Here is a 17923-nt window from a genome sequence, read left to right as displayed (position 1 = left end):
TGTCACCCCCCAATGTCCCCATGTCCCCCTCATGTCCCCAATGTCCCAAATATTTCCATGTCCCCGATGTCCCCTCCTTGTCCCAATGTCCCCAATGTCCCCCCCATGTCCCCCCCATGTCCCCATATGCCCCTCATATCCCCCCAATGTCACCCCCATCCCCATGTCCCCAATGTCCCTCCATGTCCCCAATGTCCCCCCAAGTGTCCCCTGTCTCTGTGTCCCCTTCCAGGCCACCCCCGTGTCTCCCCTCACTGTCCCCCCAATGTCCCCCTCCTGTCCCCATGTCCCCAATATCCCAAATATCCTCCTGTCCCCATGTCCCCAATGTCCCCTCCATGTCCCCAATGTCCCGAACATCCCCATGTCCCCCCCAATGTCCACGTGTCCCCCCAATGTCCCCAATGTCCCCCACGTGTCCCTTGTCCCCGTGTCCCCCACATGTCCCCAATGTCCCCCCCTGTCCCCAATGTCCCCCACGTGTCCCTTGTCCCCATGTCCCCCACATGTCCCAATGTCCCCAATGTCCCCAATGTCCCCCCAATGTCCCCCCTGTCCCCAGTGTCCCCCACGTGTCCCCTTGTCCCCGTGTCCCACCCCCTCCCACGCGGGGCCGGGTGGGGACCGGGAGAACCGGTGATGGCACCGGCTGTGTCACCGACCTGTCACCTCCCCGGCCACCCGCCCTGCCACCCGTGTCACCCGTGTCACCTCCCCTGTCACCTGTGTCACCTGCCCCCGCACCAACCTGTCACCAGCCTGTGACCTGTCCCTGTCCCCTCCCCTGTCACCTGCCCCCGTCACCGATCTGTCACCTGTCCGTGTCCCCTCCCTGTCACCGATCTGTCACCTGTCCCTGTCCCCTCCCTGTCACCTGTCCCTGTCCCCGTGTCCCCTCCCTGTCCCCTCCCGCGGGGATTTAAGGGCGGCCCCGGGGCCAGCGCGGCACCGACCACGGAGCTGCCGGTGAGTGAGGGGACAGAGGGGACAGAGGGGACAGAGGGGACAGAGGGGACAGAGGGGACAGAGGGGACAGTGGGGACAGAGGGGACAGAGGGGACAGAGGGGACAGAGGGGACAGAGGGGACAGCGGGGACAGTGGGGATGGGGACAGTGGGGACAGAGGGGACAGAGGGGACAGAGGGGACAGAGGGGACAGAGGGGACAGTGGGGACAGAGGGGATGGGGACAGCCAGGGGACAGAGGGGACAGAGGGGACACAGGGGACAGTGGGGACAGAGGGGACAGAGGGGACAGTGGGGACAGGATGGGGACAGGATGGGGACAGCCAGGGGACAGTGGGGATGAGGACAGTGGGGACAGTGGGGACAGGATGGGGACAGCCAGGGGACAGAGGGGACAGAGGGGACAGTGGGGACACAGGGGACAGGATGGGGACAGTGGGGACAGGATGGGGACAGCCAGGGGACAGAGGGGACAGAGGGGATGGGGACAGGATGGGGACAGGATGGGACAGAGGGGACAGGATGGGGACAGAGGGGACAGAGGGGACAGAGGGGATGGCAAGAGAACAGGGACTGGGGACAACACGGGGACATTGGGGACAGGATGGGGACAGCATGGGGACAGCCAGGGGACATTGGGCATGGCAAGGGGACAGGGATGGGACAGGGATGGGGACGGTGAGGGGACAGTGGGGACAGTGGGATGGTGACAGGATGGGGACGGCGAGGGGACACTGGGACAGGAGGATGGCATGGGGACAAGATGGGGACAGGGAGGGTCAGGAACTGAGGACAGGGACAGGGGGCATCAGGATGGGGACATTGGGGACAGGTTGGGAACAGGGAGGGGACAGGAATGGGGACAGGGATGGGGCCATGAGCAGGACAAAGGGAAGGGACAGGGACACAGGGACATGGGGGGACAGGGCTGGGGACAGGGACATTGGGATGGGGACAGCGAGGGGACATTGGGGACATTGGGATGGGGACATTGAGGACAACGAGGGGACATTTGGGACCGGGACTGACACAGGGAGGAGACAGGAATGGGGACAGGGACGGGGACATTGGGGACACAGAGGGGACAGCGAGGGGACAGGATGGGGACAGGTTGGGGACAGGTTGGGGACATTGGGAAGGCGGGGCTGGGGACACAGGAACAGGGTGGGGACCTGGGGCAGGATGTGGGGACACAGGGACACAGGGACAGGGACACAGACATGGGGACACGGACAGGATGTGGGGACAGGGGGACACGGACAGGGCCAGGGACATGGGGACAGGATGTGGGGACAGGGTGGGGACATGGGGGATGTGGGGAGGGGGACAGGGCCACGGGGACAGGGTGCAGTGGCGGCTCTGTGTCCCCTCAGTGTCCCCAAATGTCCCCAGAGATGTGTGCAGGACTGCGGTGCCTGCTGAACCTGGGGCTGGGGACAGGGACAGGGATGTGACAGGGACACGGGGACAGGGATGGCACAGGGATGGGGCAGGGTGGTTCTGTGTGTCCCCTGATGTCCCCTCATTGTCCCCAGAGATGTGTGCAGGACTGCGGTGCCTGATGAACCGGGCGCTGGGGACAGGGACAGGGGTGTGACAGGGACACGGGGACAGGGATGGGACAGGGATGGGACAGGGTGGGTTCTGTGTGTCCCCTGATGTCCCCCGATGTCCCCAAATGTCCCCTCATTGTCCCCAGGGATGTGTGCCGGACTGCAGTGCCTGCTGAACCTCCTGCGCTGGGGCTGGGGGGTCCTCAAGGGACTCCTGGGGGGACACGGACACGGAGGTGAGGGGGGACGGGGACAGGGGAGGGGACACGGGGGGGACAGTGACAATGACACTGGGGGGACACGGACACGGAGGTGAGGGGACACGGGGGGGACACAGGGAGGGGACAGTGACAGGGGAGGGGGTGACACGGACAAGGGACAATGATGGGGAAGGGTCCTGGGGGGACACGGACATGGAGGTGAGGGGGGCACAGTGACACCGGGGGGGGACAGTGACAATGACACGGGAGGGGACAATGACACGGATGGGGGAACACGGGGAGGGGGACACAAATCGGGACACGGGGAGGGGACAATGACACGGGGGAGGGGGGGGAGGGAACACGGTGGGGACAATTTTGGGGCGGGGGTGACACCCAGGGAGGGGACAATGACACGGGGTGGGGGGACACGGGAGGTGACAATGACACGGGGTGGGGGGACACGGGAGGCGACAATGACAAGGGGGGGACATGGAGGTGACAATGACACGGGAGGGGTCCGGGAAGGGGGGGGCGGGGCACAATTGGGACCCCCGGGGGGGCCTTGGGGACACTGGGGGGGGGTCTGAGGTCAAAGGTCACCGTTTAACCCCCCCTTCCCCCCTCCCCCACAGGGACCCATCCCCCCCCCGCGGGTGAGAGGACGGCGGTGGTGCCGGGCAAGGAGGACTGAGAATGACCCGAAATGCCCCAAAAATGACCCAAAATGACCCAAAAATGACCCAAAATGACCCAAAATCCACCCCCGGCTGAATAAACCCCCCCCTCTTTGAGCAGCCTCCGGTTTTTGTGCGATTTTGGGGCTTTTTGGGGTGGGCGACGGCCGAGGGGTCCGGGGTGGAAAGAGTTAAAACTGAACCGGAATTCTGTTTAATTAACGTATTTATCTATTTAATTAATGTACTTATCTATTTAATGATTCTATTTATCTATTTAAATCTATTTAATTATTCTCTATTTAATTATTCTCTATTTAATCAGAAAATTTAATAGAAGAAATTAAAAATTAAATCGAATTGCGCGGGGAAGGGAATTAAAAACTGAGCTGGGAAAAGTCAAAATAAAAAAATATCAATAAAAAATGAGAAAATCAGTAATAATTAAATAATAATCAGGTAAGAAATAATTAAAATTAAATGGAAGTTGTACAGGAAACAAAATCAAAAACGAGCTGGAAAAAGTTGAATAAAATTTTAAAATCTCGAGGATTTTCGGGATTTTGGGGATTTTCTCCCCCTTTTCCCAGCGGGACGGACCCAAACTCGAGGGAATCAGTAAAAAATTAAAAATTTCCTTTTTATCTCCCACACGAACGGGGAAATTGGGGGGAAATGGGGACAAATCTCCGGATTTGGGGTTTTTGCTGGGCTCGGACGGAAATTTTTCCATGAAAAAGGGAAAAAAGGGGAAAAAAGGGAAAAAAGGGGAAAAAAGGGAAAAAAGGGAAAAAACGGGAAAAAAGGGAAAAAAGGGGAGAAAAAGGGAATTTTTCCCGGGGCGGCCCCGCCCCCGCTCGATGGCCCATCGGGAGCGGCTGATGGTCCATCGCGACCGAGGGCTTATCGCGATTGTTGCCTTATCGCGACTGACGATGGTCCATTGCCGTTGATGGTTGATCGCGACAGCCCCGCGGCGCCTGCATTCCCCGGGTTTAACCCGAATTTCCCCTTTTTAACCCCAATTTCCCCGGTTTTAACCCCAGTTCCCCCTTTTTAAACCAAATTCCTCCTCTTTAACCCAGTTCCCCATTTTTAACCCTAATTTACCCGATTTTATTCCAAATTTCCGTATTTTGAACCCAATTTCCCCTTTTTTAACCTCAAATTCTCCGGTTTTTACCCAGATTCCCACTCTTTACCCCAAATTTCTCTTTTTAACCCCAATTCCCCCTCTTTAACCCCAAATTCCTCGGTTTTAACCCAATTCCCCCTTTATAACCCCAATTCCCCGGTTTTGACCCCAAATTCCCCGGATTTTACCCCAATTCTCACTTTTACCCAAATTTCCCCCTCTTTAACTCCAAATTCCCCGGTTTTTACCCAAACTCCCCCTTTTAACCCAATTTCCCCCTCTTTTAACCCAAATTCCCCGGTTTTAACCCGATTCCCTCCTTTTTAACCCACGACATCCCACGACACCCCACGATACCCCACGATATTCCCACGATATTCCCACGATATTCCCACGATTTTCCCTCCAGGACCCCCCCCCTCCCCCGGGGGGGGGTCCCGGCGGGTCCGTGACGTCACGGTGACGTCACGGACCCCCTCCCTCCCCTCTCCGGTGCCGCCGCTGCCGGAGCCGCTCCCGGAGCCCCCCGGGACCCCCAAAATCCGCCCCCCCCCCCCAATTCGCATGGCCGAGACCCAGGTAGGGCTGGAACATTTTATTTTTAAATTTTTTAAATTTTTATTTCATTATTTTCCGTTGTTTAAATAAGTTTTTTTCCCCCTCTTTTTGTCTGTTAATTCGGGTTTTAAAAGTTTGTTCTAAAAAGTTCCGTTCTAGGTTGTTTTATTTTATTTTATTTTATTTTATTTCATTTCATTTCATTTCATTTATATATTTATTTTATTTCATTTTATTTATATATTTATTTTATTTTTACATTTATTTTATTTTATTTTACTTTATTTAATTTTATGTCATTGTGTCTCGTTTGAATTTATTTTATCTTATTTTTCTTTGTTCGTTTCATTTACTCTTTTTTTTGTCTTGTTGCGTTTTACTTTCTTTTACGTTAATTTTATTTGGACATAATTTTTTTCATTTTAATTTTTTTTAAATTTTCAAATTTGTTTTTCTCGTCCCACTTTATTTCATTATATCTTTATTTCATTTCATTTAATTTTATCCTTATATCATTACATTTTATCTTTGCTTGTTTAATGAAGTTGTATTTTATTTCGTACTAGTTTTATCTCCTCTCACTTTATTTAATTTTACCTTTATTTAATTTCATTTAATCTTGTTTAATTTAACTGCATTTTATTTTCTATTATTTTCTTTAATTCCTTTTAATTTTATCGGGTTTTTAATTTTATTTGGGTCCGGGTTTTTTTTTCATTTTCATTTTGTACCGAGCGCTGAATTTCCGATTTTTATCTCCCACCATTTCTTTCTCCCCGCGCTCTTTATTTTCTTATTTAAATCCCCTTCCCCATTCCGTTCCTTTGGGCGCTTTGCGGTCGTTTATTTTTATTTATTTCCGTCAATTTTGGGTCGTTTGCGCCTCTTTCCGCCGGCCCCGCCCCGCGCAGGTGCCCGAGGTGCTGCAGGAGGTGACGGTGGGCGCCGAAACCCCCCCGAGCACCCCCGAAGGTAGCGACCCCAAATCCCCCCGAAATCAGCCCAAAATCAGCCCCGAAATCCCTCGGGGATCAGCCCCAAATCCCCCCGAAATCAGCCCCAAATCCCCCCGAAATCAGCCCAAAATCCCCCCGAAATCAGCCCAAAATCCTCTTAAAAAATCCCCCCGAAATCAGCCCCAAATCCCACCGAAATCAGCCCCAAATCCCTCCGAAATCAGCCCCAAATCCCACCGAAATCAGCCCCAAATCCCTCCGAAATCAGCCCCAAATCCCCCCGAAGGTACCGACCCCAAATCCCCCCGACATCAGCCCAAAACCCCCCCGAAATCAGCCCAAAATCCCTCCGAAATCAGCCCAAAACCCCCCGAAATCAGCCCCAAATCCCCCCGAAATCAGCCCCAAATCCCCCCGAAATCAGCCCCAAATCCCCCCGAAATCAGCCCAAAATCAGCCCAAAATCCTCTTAAAAAATCCCCCGAAATCAGCCCCAAATCCCCCGAAATCAGCCCAAAATCAGCCCCAAATCCCCCCGAAATCAGCCCCAAATCCCCCCGAAATCAGCCCAAAATCCCCCCGAAATCAGCCCAAAATCAGCCCCGAAATCAGCCCCAAATCCCCCCGAAATCAGCCCCAAATCCCCCCGAAATCAGCCCAAAATCAGCCCAAAATCCCCCCGAAATCAGCCCAAAATCCCCCCGAAATCAGCCCGAAATCCTCTTAAAAAATCCCCCCGAAATCAGCCCCAAATCCCTCCGAAATCAGCCCCAAAATCAGTCCAAAATGCCCCCAAATTCCTCCCAATGTATCCCCAAAATCCCCCGAAATCAGCCCCAAATCCCCCCCAAATCAGCCCAAATCCCCCCGAAATCAGCCCCAAATCCCTCCGAAATCAGCCCAAAATCCATCCGAAATCAGCCCAAAATCCTCTTAAAAAATCCCCCCGAAATCAGCCCCAAATCCCTCCGAAATCAGCCCCGAAATCAGCCCAAAATCCCTCCGAAATCAGCCCAAATCCCTCCGAAATCAGCCCAAAATCCCCCGAAATCAGCCCAAAATCAATCCAAAATGCCCCCGAAATCCCCCCCAAATTCCTCCCAATGTATCCCCAAAATACCCCCGAAATCAGCCCCAAATCCTCCAAAATCAGCCCCGAAATCCTTCCGAAATCAGCCCAAAAGTTCCCCCTAATATCAGCCCAAATTCCTCTCCCCAAGTCCCCCCCAGACCCCCTCAAAATCCCCCGGTTTCTCCTCAAAAATCCTCCCCAAAATGCCCCCAAAAATCCCCCCAAAATTCCCTTTAATTCCCCCGGGTTTCTCCCCAAAATCCCCCCGGGTTCTCCCCAAATCCCCCCCAGGTTCTCCCCAAAATTGTCCCAAAATCCCTCCGTTTCTCCTCAAAATTGTCCCAAAATCCGCCCGTGGTTTTTCCCAAATTCTCCCCCACAATCCCCCAAAATCCCCCCTAAAATCAGCCCCCGATTCTCCCCAAAATTCTCCCAAAAATTCCCCCCAAAATCCCCTCAGCTTTACCCCAAAATCCCCCAAAATCCCGCGGTTTCTCCCCAAACCCCCCGGTTCCCACCGACCCCGTTTCCTCCCCAGGAGCCCCGGGCTGGGTCTGGGGGGGGCCCGGCCCGGATACGGAGGAGGAAGAGGAGGAGGAGGAGGAGGAAGAGCGGGCGCGACCCCTCCTGAGGCTCTGGGGGAACTGGGGGGGGTCCTCAGGTGAGAACTGGGGGGACTGGGATGGACTGGGAGGGACTGGGAAGGAACTGGGATCAAACTGGGATGGACTGGGGGGTCCTCAAACTGGGATGGACTGGGAATGAACTGGGGGGACTGGGATCAAACTGGGATCAAACTGGGGGGGTCCTCAGTGAGAACTGGGGGGACTGGGAGGGACTGGGATGGACTGGGGGGGACTGGGATCAAACTGGGGGAACTGGGAATGAACTGGGGGGACTGGGAATGAACTGGGATGGACTGGGAATGAACTGGGGGGACTGGGATCAAACTGGGGGGACTGGGATCAAACTGGGGGAACTGGGATCAAACTGGGAGGGACTGGGATCAAACTGGGGGAACTGGGATCAAACTGGGAGGGACTGGGATCAAACTGGGGGACTGGGATCAAACTGGGGGGTCCTCAGGTGAGAACTGGGGGAACTGGGGGACTGGGAGGGACTGGGAATGAACTGGGAATGAACTGGGATGGACTGGGATGGACTGGGAATCAACTGGGAGAGACTGGGATGGACTGGGATCAAACTGGGGAACTGGGAATGAACTGGGGGGACTGGGAATGAACTGGGATGGACTGGGATCAAACTGGGATGGACTGGGAATGAACTGGGATGGACTGGGATCAAACTGGGATGGACTGGGAAGGAACTGGGGGGACTGGGAATGAACTGGGATGGACTGGGATCAAACTGGGGGAACTGGGAGCGCTGGAAGGGACTGGGAATGAATTGGGAGGGTCGGGGTTATACTGGGAGGGACTGGGAAAGGGTCAAAGGGGGATTTGGGGTTACTGGTTTGCACTGGGGGAGTTTTTTCCCCTTTTCCTTGTGTTTCTCTGATTTTCACCCCATTTTCTCCTCTTCCCCCCCCCGCCTGTTTTCCCCCTTTCCTCCCCATTTTCCCCCATTTCTTCTTCCCATTTTCCCTTCCCTTTCTTTTCCCCCCATTTTCCCATTCCCATTTCTCCCCATTTCCATTTCCTCCATTTCCTTTCTCATTTTCTCCCATTCCCCTTCTCCCCATTTTCCCCCCATTTCCCCCATTTTCCCATTTCCCCCATTTCCCCATTTTCCCCATTTCCCCATTTCCCCCATTTCCCCCATTTCCCTCCCCTTTCCCCCATTTTCCCCATTTCCTCCCCATTTCTCTCCATTTCCCCATTCCCATTCCCCATTTCTCCCCATTTCTCCCCCATTTCTCCCCATTTTCCCCGTTTCCTTCCCCCCCATTCCCCCATTTCCCCCATTTCCCCATTTTCCCCCATTTCTCCATTTCCCCCCCATTTCCCCATTTTCTCCCCATTCTCCTCATTTCCCCATTTCCCCCTTTCTCCCATTTCCCCATTTTCTCCCATTTCCCCCATTCCCATTTCCCCATTTCTATTCCCCATTTCCCCCCATTTCCCTCCCCATTTCCCCATTTCCCCATTCCTCTCATTTCCCCATTTCCCCCATTTTCCCCATTCCCCCATTTTCCCCCATTTCCCCATTTCCCCATTTTCTCCCCATTCTCTCATTTCCCCATTTCCCCCATTTTCTCCCCATTCCTCTCATTTCCCCCATTTCCCCTCATTTCCCATTTCCACATTTTCTCCCCATTCCTCTCATTTTCCCCATTTCCCCCATTTTCTCCCCATTTTCCCTCCTTTCTCTCCCATTTGTCCCCTTCCATTTTCCCTATTTCCCCATTTTCTCCCCATTTCCCCCCCATTTCCGCATTCCTCCCATTTCCCCCATTTCCCCCCATTTCCCCATTTCCCCCCATTCCTCCCATTCCCCCCATTTCCCCCCATTTCTCCCCATTTCCCCCATTTCCGCATTCCTCCCATTTCCCCCATTTCTCCCCATTTCCCCCCACCCTCCCCCCCCACAGACGCCCCCTCCCGCAGCCCCTCCCCCTCCCCGCACCCCCCCTGCTCCCCGCCCCCTTTTGCCCCCCCATCCGCCGCCCCCTCCCCACCCGCCCCGCCGCGCCCCTGCTGCCCCCAGTGCGGCAAATCCTTCACGTCGGGCTCCTCGCTGAGCCGCCACCTGCGCTCCTCGCACGGCGGCGGCGGCGCCGGGGCGGCTCCGGGGCTCACCTTCACCTGCTGGCGCTGCCGCGCTCCGTTCCCGTGCGGGGCCGCGCTGCGGGAGCACCTGGGCGGCGCCGCGGGCTGCCAACCGCGCCCGCACCGCTGCCGCGCCTGCCCCAAGCGCTTCGCGTCCGCCCGCTCGCTCCGCAAGCACCGGCGCACGCACCTGGACGGGGCGCTGCGCTGCCCCGACTGCGGCAAAACGCTCACGTCGGCGGCCTCGCTGGTCACGCACCGGCGCATCCACACCGGCGAGCGCCCGTTCCGCTGCCCCGACTGCGGCATGGCCTTCATGGCCACCAAGTCGCTGGGCAAGCACCGGCAGGCGCGGCACTCGGGCGGCTTCATCTGCACCGACTGCGGACGGAGCCTGTCGTCGCACGCCGCGCTGGTGGCGCACCAGCGCATCCACACCGGGGAGCGCCCCTACGAGTGCCCCGACTGCGGGAAGGGCTTCGCGGCCGTCAAATCGCTCAGCAAGCACCGCAAAACGCACCGGGGAGCGGCGGCGGCGGCGGCGGCGGCCGGGCCGTGCTCCGAGTGCGGGGCGGGCAACGCGGCCTGCCCGCACCGGCGGTGGGGCGGTGGGGACAGCCCCGAGGGTAGGGCGGGGGTCGCGGTGATTACACGGGTGATCGGGGACAGCCCCGAGGGGGTCCCGGTGTCACCATGGCTCGTTAGGGACAGCCCCGACGGTGGGGCGGGGGTCCCGGTGATTACACGGGTGATTGGGGACAGCCCCGACGGTGGGGAGGGGGTCCCGGAGGATCAGCGACCCCTTGGGGACAGCCCTGAGTGTGGGGCGGGGGTCCCGGTGTCCCCACGGCTCCGTGGGGAGAGACCCTCGGGGGTCCCGGTGTCCCCACGGACGCTTGGGGAGAGCCCCGAGTGTGGGGCGGGGGTCCCGGTGTCCCCTTGGCTGCTTAGGAACGGCCCCTCGGGGGTCCCGGTTCCCGCCCATCCCCTCGGCCCCAGCCCCTCGGGGGTCCCGGGGGTCCCGGTTCCCGTCCATCCCCTCGGTCCCAACCCCTCGGGGGTCCCGGTTCCCGTCCATCCCCTCGGCCCCAGCCCCTCGGGGGTCTCGGGGGTCCCGCGGCGGCGCCGCCCCGCGTGCGAGCAGTGCGGGAAGGCGTTCCGGGACGGGGCGGCGCTGCGGCGGCACTGGCGGGTGCACACCGGCGAGAAGCCGTTCGGCTGCCCCGAGTGCGGCAAGAGCTTCCGCGCCAGCTCCAGCCTGGTCATCCACCGGCGCACGCACACCGGAGAGCGCCCGTACCCCTGCTCGGGCTGCCCCAAGAGCTTCGTGTCCCGCTCGGCGCTCATGAAGCACCTGCGGACGCACCTGCGCCAGGAGCCGCAGCACGGAGCCCCGACATCGGGGGGATTTGGGTGCTGAGCCCCGAAACGGGGATTTGGTGCTGAGCCCCAGGATCGGAGGGATTGTGCTGATCCTCGGGGATTTAGGAATTGGTGCTGAGCCCCGAAATCGGGGAATTTGGTGCTGAGCCCCGGATCGGGGGATTTGGGTGCTGAGCCCCGACATCGGGGATTTGGGTGCTGAGCCCCAGGATCGGGGGGATTTGGGTGCTGAGCCCCGGGGGGATTTGGGTGCTGAGCCTCGGGGATTTAGGGAATTTGGGTGCTGAGCCCCAGGATCGGGGGGATTTGGGTGCTGAGCCCCAAAATCGGGGGGATTTGGGTGCTGAGCCCGGGGGCACCGGGACCCCCTCGGGGCTCTCCCCAAAATCTCCCCGGTTTCTCCTCAAGCTCCCCTCGATTCTCCCCAAAATCCCCTCCCAATTCTTCTCCCAAAAATCTCCCCAAAACCCAAAATCTTGGGTGCTCACCTCGGGGATCTTTGGACAATTTTTGGGTGCCCATTTTAAGGATCGATGAATGGAATTTTGGTGCCCGCCTCAAGGACTGATGCACAAATTTTGGGTGCCCACCTCAGGGATTTATGGACAAATTTTGGGCTGCTCAGGATTGAATTGGTCCCACCTCAGGATTAGGATCATTTGGGCACTAAGATTTATGGAATTGGTGCCCACCTCAAGGATTTATGGAAATTTTGGGTGTCCACCTCAAGGATTTATGGATAAATTTGGGTGCTCACCTCAAGGACCGATGGACAAATTTTGGGTGCCCGTCCCAGGGCTGGAGATGCTCCTGTACATCCAACGCCACTTTTAGAGGCTAAAAATGCCTTTTTTAAAGTTTTTCATCACCAAAAATATTCCGGTATCTGAAATAAGGGTGCTGGAGTTGGGGGCTCTCTGTTGCCCCGGGGGTTTCTCCATCTGGATCACGTTTTTATGGATTGTCTCAAACCCACGTTTCTTTCCCCAATTCCCTCTGCTCCAAAATGAGGTGAAATAAAGCAGATTTGGGATTTTAGGAGAGCGGGGTCATGGTTTGATGGCTCGGGGTTGGGGTGGGAATGAGGGACCCCCATGGGGAGGGGGCTCCCCTTCCCCAGGACCCCATCCCGGGGGTCTCTGGCGGCGGGATTGGGGTGAAATCCACTCATTTTGGTGATGCTGAGCCCCGTTTTCCTGGTGATAAACCCCAGAAATGGGTGGGTGGGATTGGGGTGAAATTTCCCCATTTTGGTGACGCCGAGTCCCATTTCCAGTGGGATTAACCCCAAAAATGGGCGGGAGGGGCTCCTCCAGGTGTGCCAAAAACCCCAGAATTCCGCCCAAAATCGCACTGGCAGCGGTGGGATTCGAACCCACGCCCCCGCAGGGACTGGAGCCTTAATCCAGCGCCTTGGACCGCTCGGCCACGCTACCCCCGGAAGGAGCCCTAAAAATTGGGGAAATCGGGTAAATTCATCAATTTAGGGGGTAGATGGCAGAGAGGAAGGGTCCCTCGGTGCTGCTCAGCCCCCCCTTCGTGTTTTGGGACGTTATTATTCACGTCCTGTGAATAAATTAACGGAATTAATTAAGGGAATTAATGGATTTAACGGAATTACGGGAATCCGCCCCATTCCAGCGCCCCGGGGCGGGGGTCCCTGCCCATGGAGGGGGTCCCGTTCCCCTCAGACCACTCGATGGATCCAAGGATTCAAATCCCCGAGCTTTTGGGTCAAAACAGCCGGGAAAAGGAAAACCCAGGCTCCGAAGGGGTTTGCAGGGTTTATTACCGGGGGGGATGCCGGGGTCACCCCCGGGGGGACAGGGGACACCCCATGTCCCAGTGTCCCCATGTCCCCATCTCAGTGTCCCCAGTGTCCCCATGTCCCAGTGTCCCCATGTCCCCAGTGTCCCCATCTCATTCCTGCTCTGTCCCAGTGTCCCCATCCCAGTGTCCCCATCCCATTCCCTGAATTCTGGGGTCACTGCACATGGGAGGGGGAGTCCAGCTCCCCCAGATCCAGAACCAGGGCTGGAGGTGATGGCCTTGGAGGGGTCTGGGGGCACTGGGCAATGGAGACAATGGAGAGCTCCCCCAGCTCCAACAAGAACCAGGGCCTGAACCACGGCCTGATGCTCGCCATGGAGGTATTTTTGGGATCACTGTACGATGGAACTCTCCCCCAGCTCCAACCAGAACCAGGGCTGGAGGTGATGTCCATGGAGGTATTTTCGTTCACTGTACAATGGAGATCTCCCCCAGCTCCAGCCAGAACCAGGGCCTGAACCAGGGCCTGAACCAGGGCCTGATGCTCTCCACTGAGGTATTTCAGGATCACTGTACAATGGAGATCTCCCCCAGCTCCAGACAGAACCAGGGCCCGATGCTCTCCATGGAGGTATTTTCGTTCACTGTACAATGGAGATCTCCCCCAGCTCCAGCCAGAACCAGGGCCTGAACCAGGGCCTGAATCAGGGCCTGAACCAGGGCCTGATGCTCTCCACTGAGGTATTTTCGTTCACTGTACAATGGAGATCTCGCCCAGCTCCAGCCAGAACCAGGGCCTCACCTCCTCCCCTCCAAACTCGGCCGTGGGGAAGGCGAAGAGCGGCCGGGCCTGGCCGGGCCCGTCGTCCCCGTCGAAGAAGGCCACGCGGCCGCCGTCGTAGTCCAGGGCCACGCGCAGGCGGCGCGGGCAGCGGCCGGGCAGCGGCGTGGGCGCGGGCTCGGTCAGCGCCCGGCACAGGCCGCCCCAGCGCTGCAGGGCCCACACGCCGTCCGCGGGCGCGCAGGCCGGGCCGTGGCGCCGCACCGAGGCCCGGCTGACGCCCGCGGCGCAGAAAGGGCCCTCGGCCAGGGCCACGGTCCAGGTGTGGCGGCCGCCGGTGAAGCCGGGCAGGCCGAGGGCGCACGGCGAGCACGAGAAGCGCTCGGGGCCCGGTTCGGGCTCGGGGCCGCCGTAGGCCCAGCGGGCAGAGAGGGAGTCCGGGGAGAGCACGAGGCGAGGGTGGGCGGTGAGGGGGTCCAGGGTGACCTCGGCTGCGGGTTGGGGGGAATAATGGGGGGAAATACAGGGGGGAATAATGGGGGGAAGTGGAGGAAAAATGGGGGGAAATGGGGGGAAAAGGAAGGGCAATTATGGGGGGAATGGGGCAGGAAATGGGGGGAAAATGAGGAGGGGAAATGGGGGAAAATGGGGGGGAAATGGAGGACGGGATAGGGGGAAAAATGAGGGGAAAAAAGGGACAATTGGGGGAGAAAAAGGGAAAAGATTGGGGGGAAATTTGGGGGGGGAAATGAGGGGAAATGGGGCAGAAATGGGGGGAAATAGGGAGGGAAATGGAGGGGAATGTGAGGGAGAAAAGGGGGAGAGAAATATAAAGAAAATAGGGGGAAATTTGGGGGGAAATGGTGTGGAAATAATGGGGAAATGGGAGGGAAAATGAGGGGGGAATTGGGGAAATAGGGGGAAATGAGGAAAAATGAGGGAAAAAAATGGGGGGAAAAATGGGGGAAAATAGGGGGAAATTGGGAGAAAAAAAGGGCGGGAAATTGGGAAAGGGGAGAAGCGAAAAGGGAAAAAAGAGGAGAAAAATGGGAAAGGAGGGGAGAAAAAGCGAGCAGAAATGACAGCAAAGGGGAGAGGAAAACGAGGGAAAAACAGGGAAAAATGGGATAAAAAAAGATGAAACCAGGCAAAAATCCCAATTTCTGCCCCGTCGATCTGTGTTTCCCACAGGGACTCACCCACTTGTTCTTCGTCTTTCTCTAAAATGAGAGAATTCATAAAAAATCCTGGAATGGAGCAGGGGTGGGGAAGGGAGGTGGGGAGGGAGGGGAGAAAACTCACGGTGCTCCTCGAGGCACCACCCTGCAGGAAATCAGAAATAATCATCAATAATGGCTGAGAGGCGATGAAACAGCATGGAAATTAAAATAGAATAAAAAATAATGACATGAAAATGAAAATATCACAAAAATAAGGGCAGCGAAAGGTGATAAAACAGGGTGGAAAAGCAAAATGGAATAAAAAAATTAAAATAAATAAATGAAAATAAAATAGTATTAAATTAGTATAGTAATAGTAATAAATAGTAATATTAAAAGTAATACATTAGTATAAAATTAGCAATAAATTAGTATAGTAGTAGTGATAAATAGTAATATTAAATAGTAATATTAATAGCAATAAATTAGTATCAAATTAGTAATAAATGAGTATAGTAATAGCAATAAATGGTAACACATTTGTATAAAATAAATGAAATAACACAAAAATTAGAAATAGAAATGAAGTAGAAAAATAAAGGAAATAAAATGGAATAAAACAGAACCAGACCAGCCCCGGGCCAGGACACTCACAGATCCTCATTCGGGACTCCTCTGAAAGGAGAAAATTAATTGGGATTAATGAAGAAAGTAAGGATTTAAATGGTTGCTTTAAATTAATTTTAAAATTCATTTTTGCAGTTGAGGAAACAGAAGAGTTTCCCCCAGGACTCACCGAGCTCCGCGTTCAGCTCCGCTGGAAAAGGAGGAAAAATGAGAATTTCCATGATCGGGCAGAAATTCCATTTCCAGAATTCCTGTTTTTCCAGAATTCCATTTCCAGCATTCCCACTTCTCCAGAATTCCCATTTTTCCAGGGCCACTCACCGATCTGTCTGTCCCGTTGTTCTGGGGGAAATTGGGCAAAATTCAGGGTAATGTTATCAAAATGTTATCACAAACAACAAATAAATAAAATACTTATCTATAGATAAAATATTTACATATTTAAATATTCAATAACGTATCTATAATAAAATGTTTGATTCTGTAATGTGCTTGACTAGATAATATATTTAAATACATGATATATTTTAAAAGAGAATATATTTTAATATATAATATAGCAAATCACAGAATATAGAATACAGAATAGAATATAGAAAGTGTACCAATACCTAAATAAAATTTAGAAAATACGAAATCTAAATATATATAATATTTTATATCTATTAGAAATATATATTGTGTATAATCTATATTATATTACATATGTCACAGAATTAATTATGGATATAAAATGAACGTAGACTATGTAGAATTATATATAATTATATTATTAATAGAAACTACACATAACTGTAACTAAATACAATTATATATTATATAATTACCATAATAAAATATATGCTATGTAGTAAATATATTTTATATATATATATATATCTGTATAGAAATACTTACATACATATATACACACACATATATATGTATGTATATGCAATATTTTAATAAAACAGAGAAATAACAGCTTTTATATTTATAAACCACAAAAACAACAATGGCTAGAATGCAGTAATTACATTACTATTTATAATTAATAACGTTATAAATGACATAATTATTAATAAATATTTATATTATGAACAATAACACAAATCTGATCCATTTCCCCAAGTTTCCCTCACCGAGCGCCTCCGAGAGCTCCACTTTGAGGAGAAAAACCCAAAAGTGCTCAATTTCCTGGGGTCTGGGACCAGAATGGGCCCAAATCCCCAAATTCCCGGAGTTTCAGGGTAGGGGAGGGGCTCACGCACCGATCCTGCTGTCCCGGGCTCCTGAAATGGGGAAAAAAGGGAGAAAATTCAAATTATCACAGGAAAAAAATTCCCATTCTGGGGGGAAAATTCAAATTATCACAGGAAAAAAATTCCCCATTCTGGGGGGAAAATTCAAATTATCACAGGAAAAAAATTCCCCCTTCTGGGGGGAAAATTCAAATTATCACAGGAAATAATTCCCATTCCTGGGGGGAAAATTCAAATTATCACAGGAAAAAAATTCCCCATTCTGGGGGGAAAATTCAAATTATCACTGAAAAATTCCATTCTGGGGGAAAATTCAATTATCACAGGAAAAAAATTCCCATTCTGGGGGGAAAATTCAAATTATCACTGAAAAAATTCCCATTCTGGGGGAAAATTCAAATTATCACAGGAAATAATTCCCCCTCCTGGGGGGAAAATTCAAATTATCACAGGAAAAAAATTCCCCATTCTGGGGGGAAATAACAGGGTCAGAGCCAGAAATAAAAACTCTGCTTTGAGTTAAAATCTCAGATTTCAAATAAAAATAATTTGGATTATTATTGGAAAATAATTGGATAATTTTCTAACCCAAATCCCAATTTTTTATTAGAAATCCTGACGTTTAAATGAAAATAAGGAATTTTTAAAGCCAACCCCCAAATTTTAACTGAAAATGCCAATTTTTAAATCAAAACCCCAGATTTAAATCCTCCCCCACCCCAAGATTTGGCCAAATTTTGGAATTCTGGACTCACCCAGCGCCGCCCTGAGCTCCTCTGGAAACCAAAGGGAAATTTGGGGTAAATTTGGGGTAAATTTGGGGGATTTTTCCTTCAGCTCCAGCCCAGAAATGGGAACTGAACCCACCGAGGTTTTTGTCGACTTCTCCTGGAAATGGGGAAGGAAAAAACAGAAATAAAATAATTAAAAATAATTTAAAATAATTTAAACTTATCTCATGGGTTCTGTATTATTGCTATTATTATTATTATTATCATCAGTAGTAGTAGTAGTTTATTTTTATTTTGACTTTTATTTTATTTTAGATTATGGTTATGATTATTATTTCTATTTTCATTTTATATTTACGTTATTATTTTTATTATTATTATTATC

At 53.1% G+C, this 17923-nt stretch overlaps 1 protein-coding gene and 1 non-coding gene across 2 annotated transcripts; one reads left to right on the top strand and one right to left on the bottom strand.

Moving 5' to 3' along the window:
• Positions 1-5094: 5094 nt before the first annotated feature.
• LOC135460724 (zinc finger protein 358-like) lies at positions 5095-11265 on the top strand. The gene is made up of 4 exons (XM_064737642.1): positions 5095-5109; positions 6000-6060; positions 7655-7777; positions 9668-11265. Exons 1-4 carry the CDS (start codon positions 5095-5097, stop codon positions 11263-11265), a joined length of 1797 nt encoding a protein of 598 aa, XP_064593712.1.
• Positions 11266-12582: 1317 nt separating this feature from the next.
• On the bottom strand, positions 12583-12664 carry TRNAL-AAG (transfer RNA leucine (anticodon AAG)). Its single transcript has one exon. It is a non-coding gene; the product is annotated as a tRNA-Leu (tRNA).
• Positions 12665-17923: the final 5259 nt, after the last annotated feature.

This window comes from Zonotrichia leucophrys, unplaced genomic scaffold (assembly GCF_028769735.1).
Source record: "Zonotrichia leucophrys gambelii isolate GWCS_2022_RI unplaced genomic scaffold, RI_Zleu_2.0 Scaffold_96_169013, whole genome shotgun sequence".
NCBI classification, from domain to species: domain Eukaryota; kingdom Metazoa; phylum Chordata; class Aves; order Passeriformes; family Passerellidae; genus Zonotrichia; species Zonotrichia leucophrys.
The sequence above is the reverse complement of the archived record's forward strand: the minus strand, read 5'-3'. Positions and strand labels throughout refer to the sequence as shown.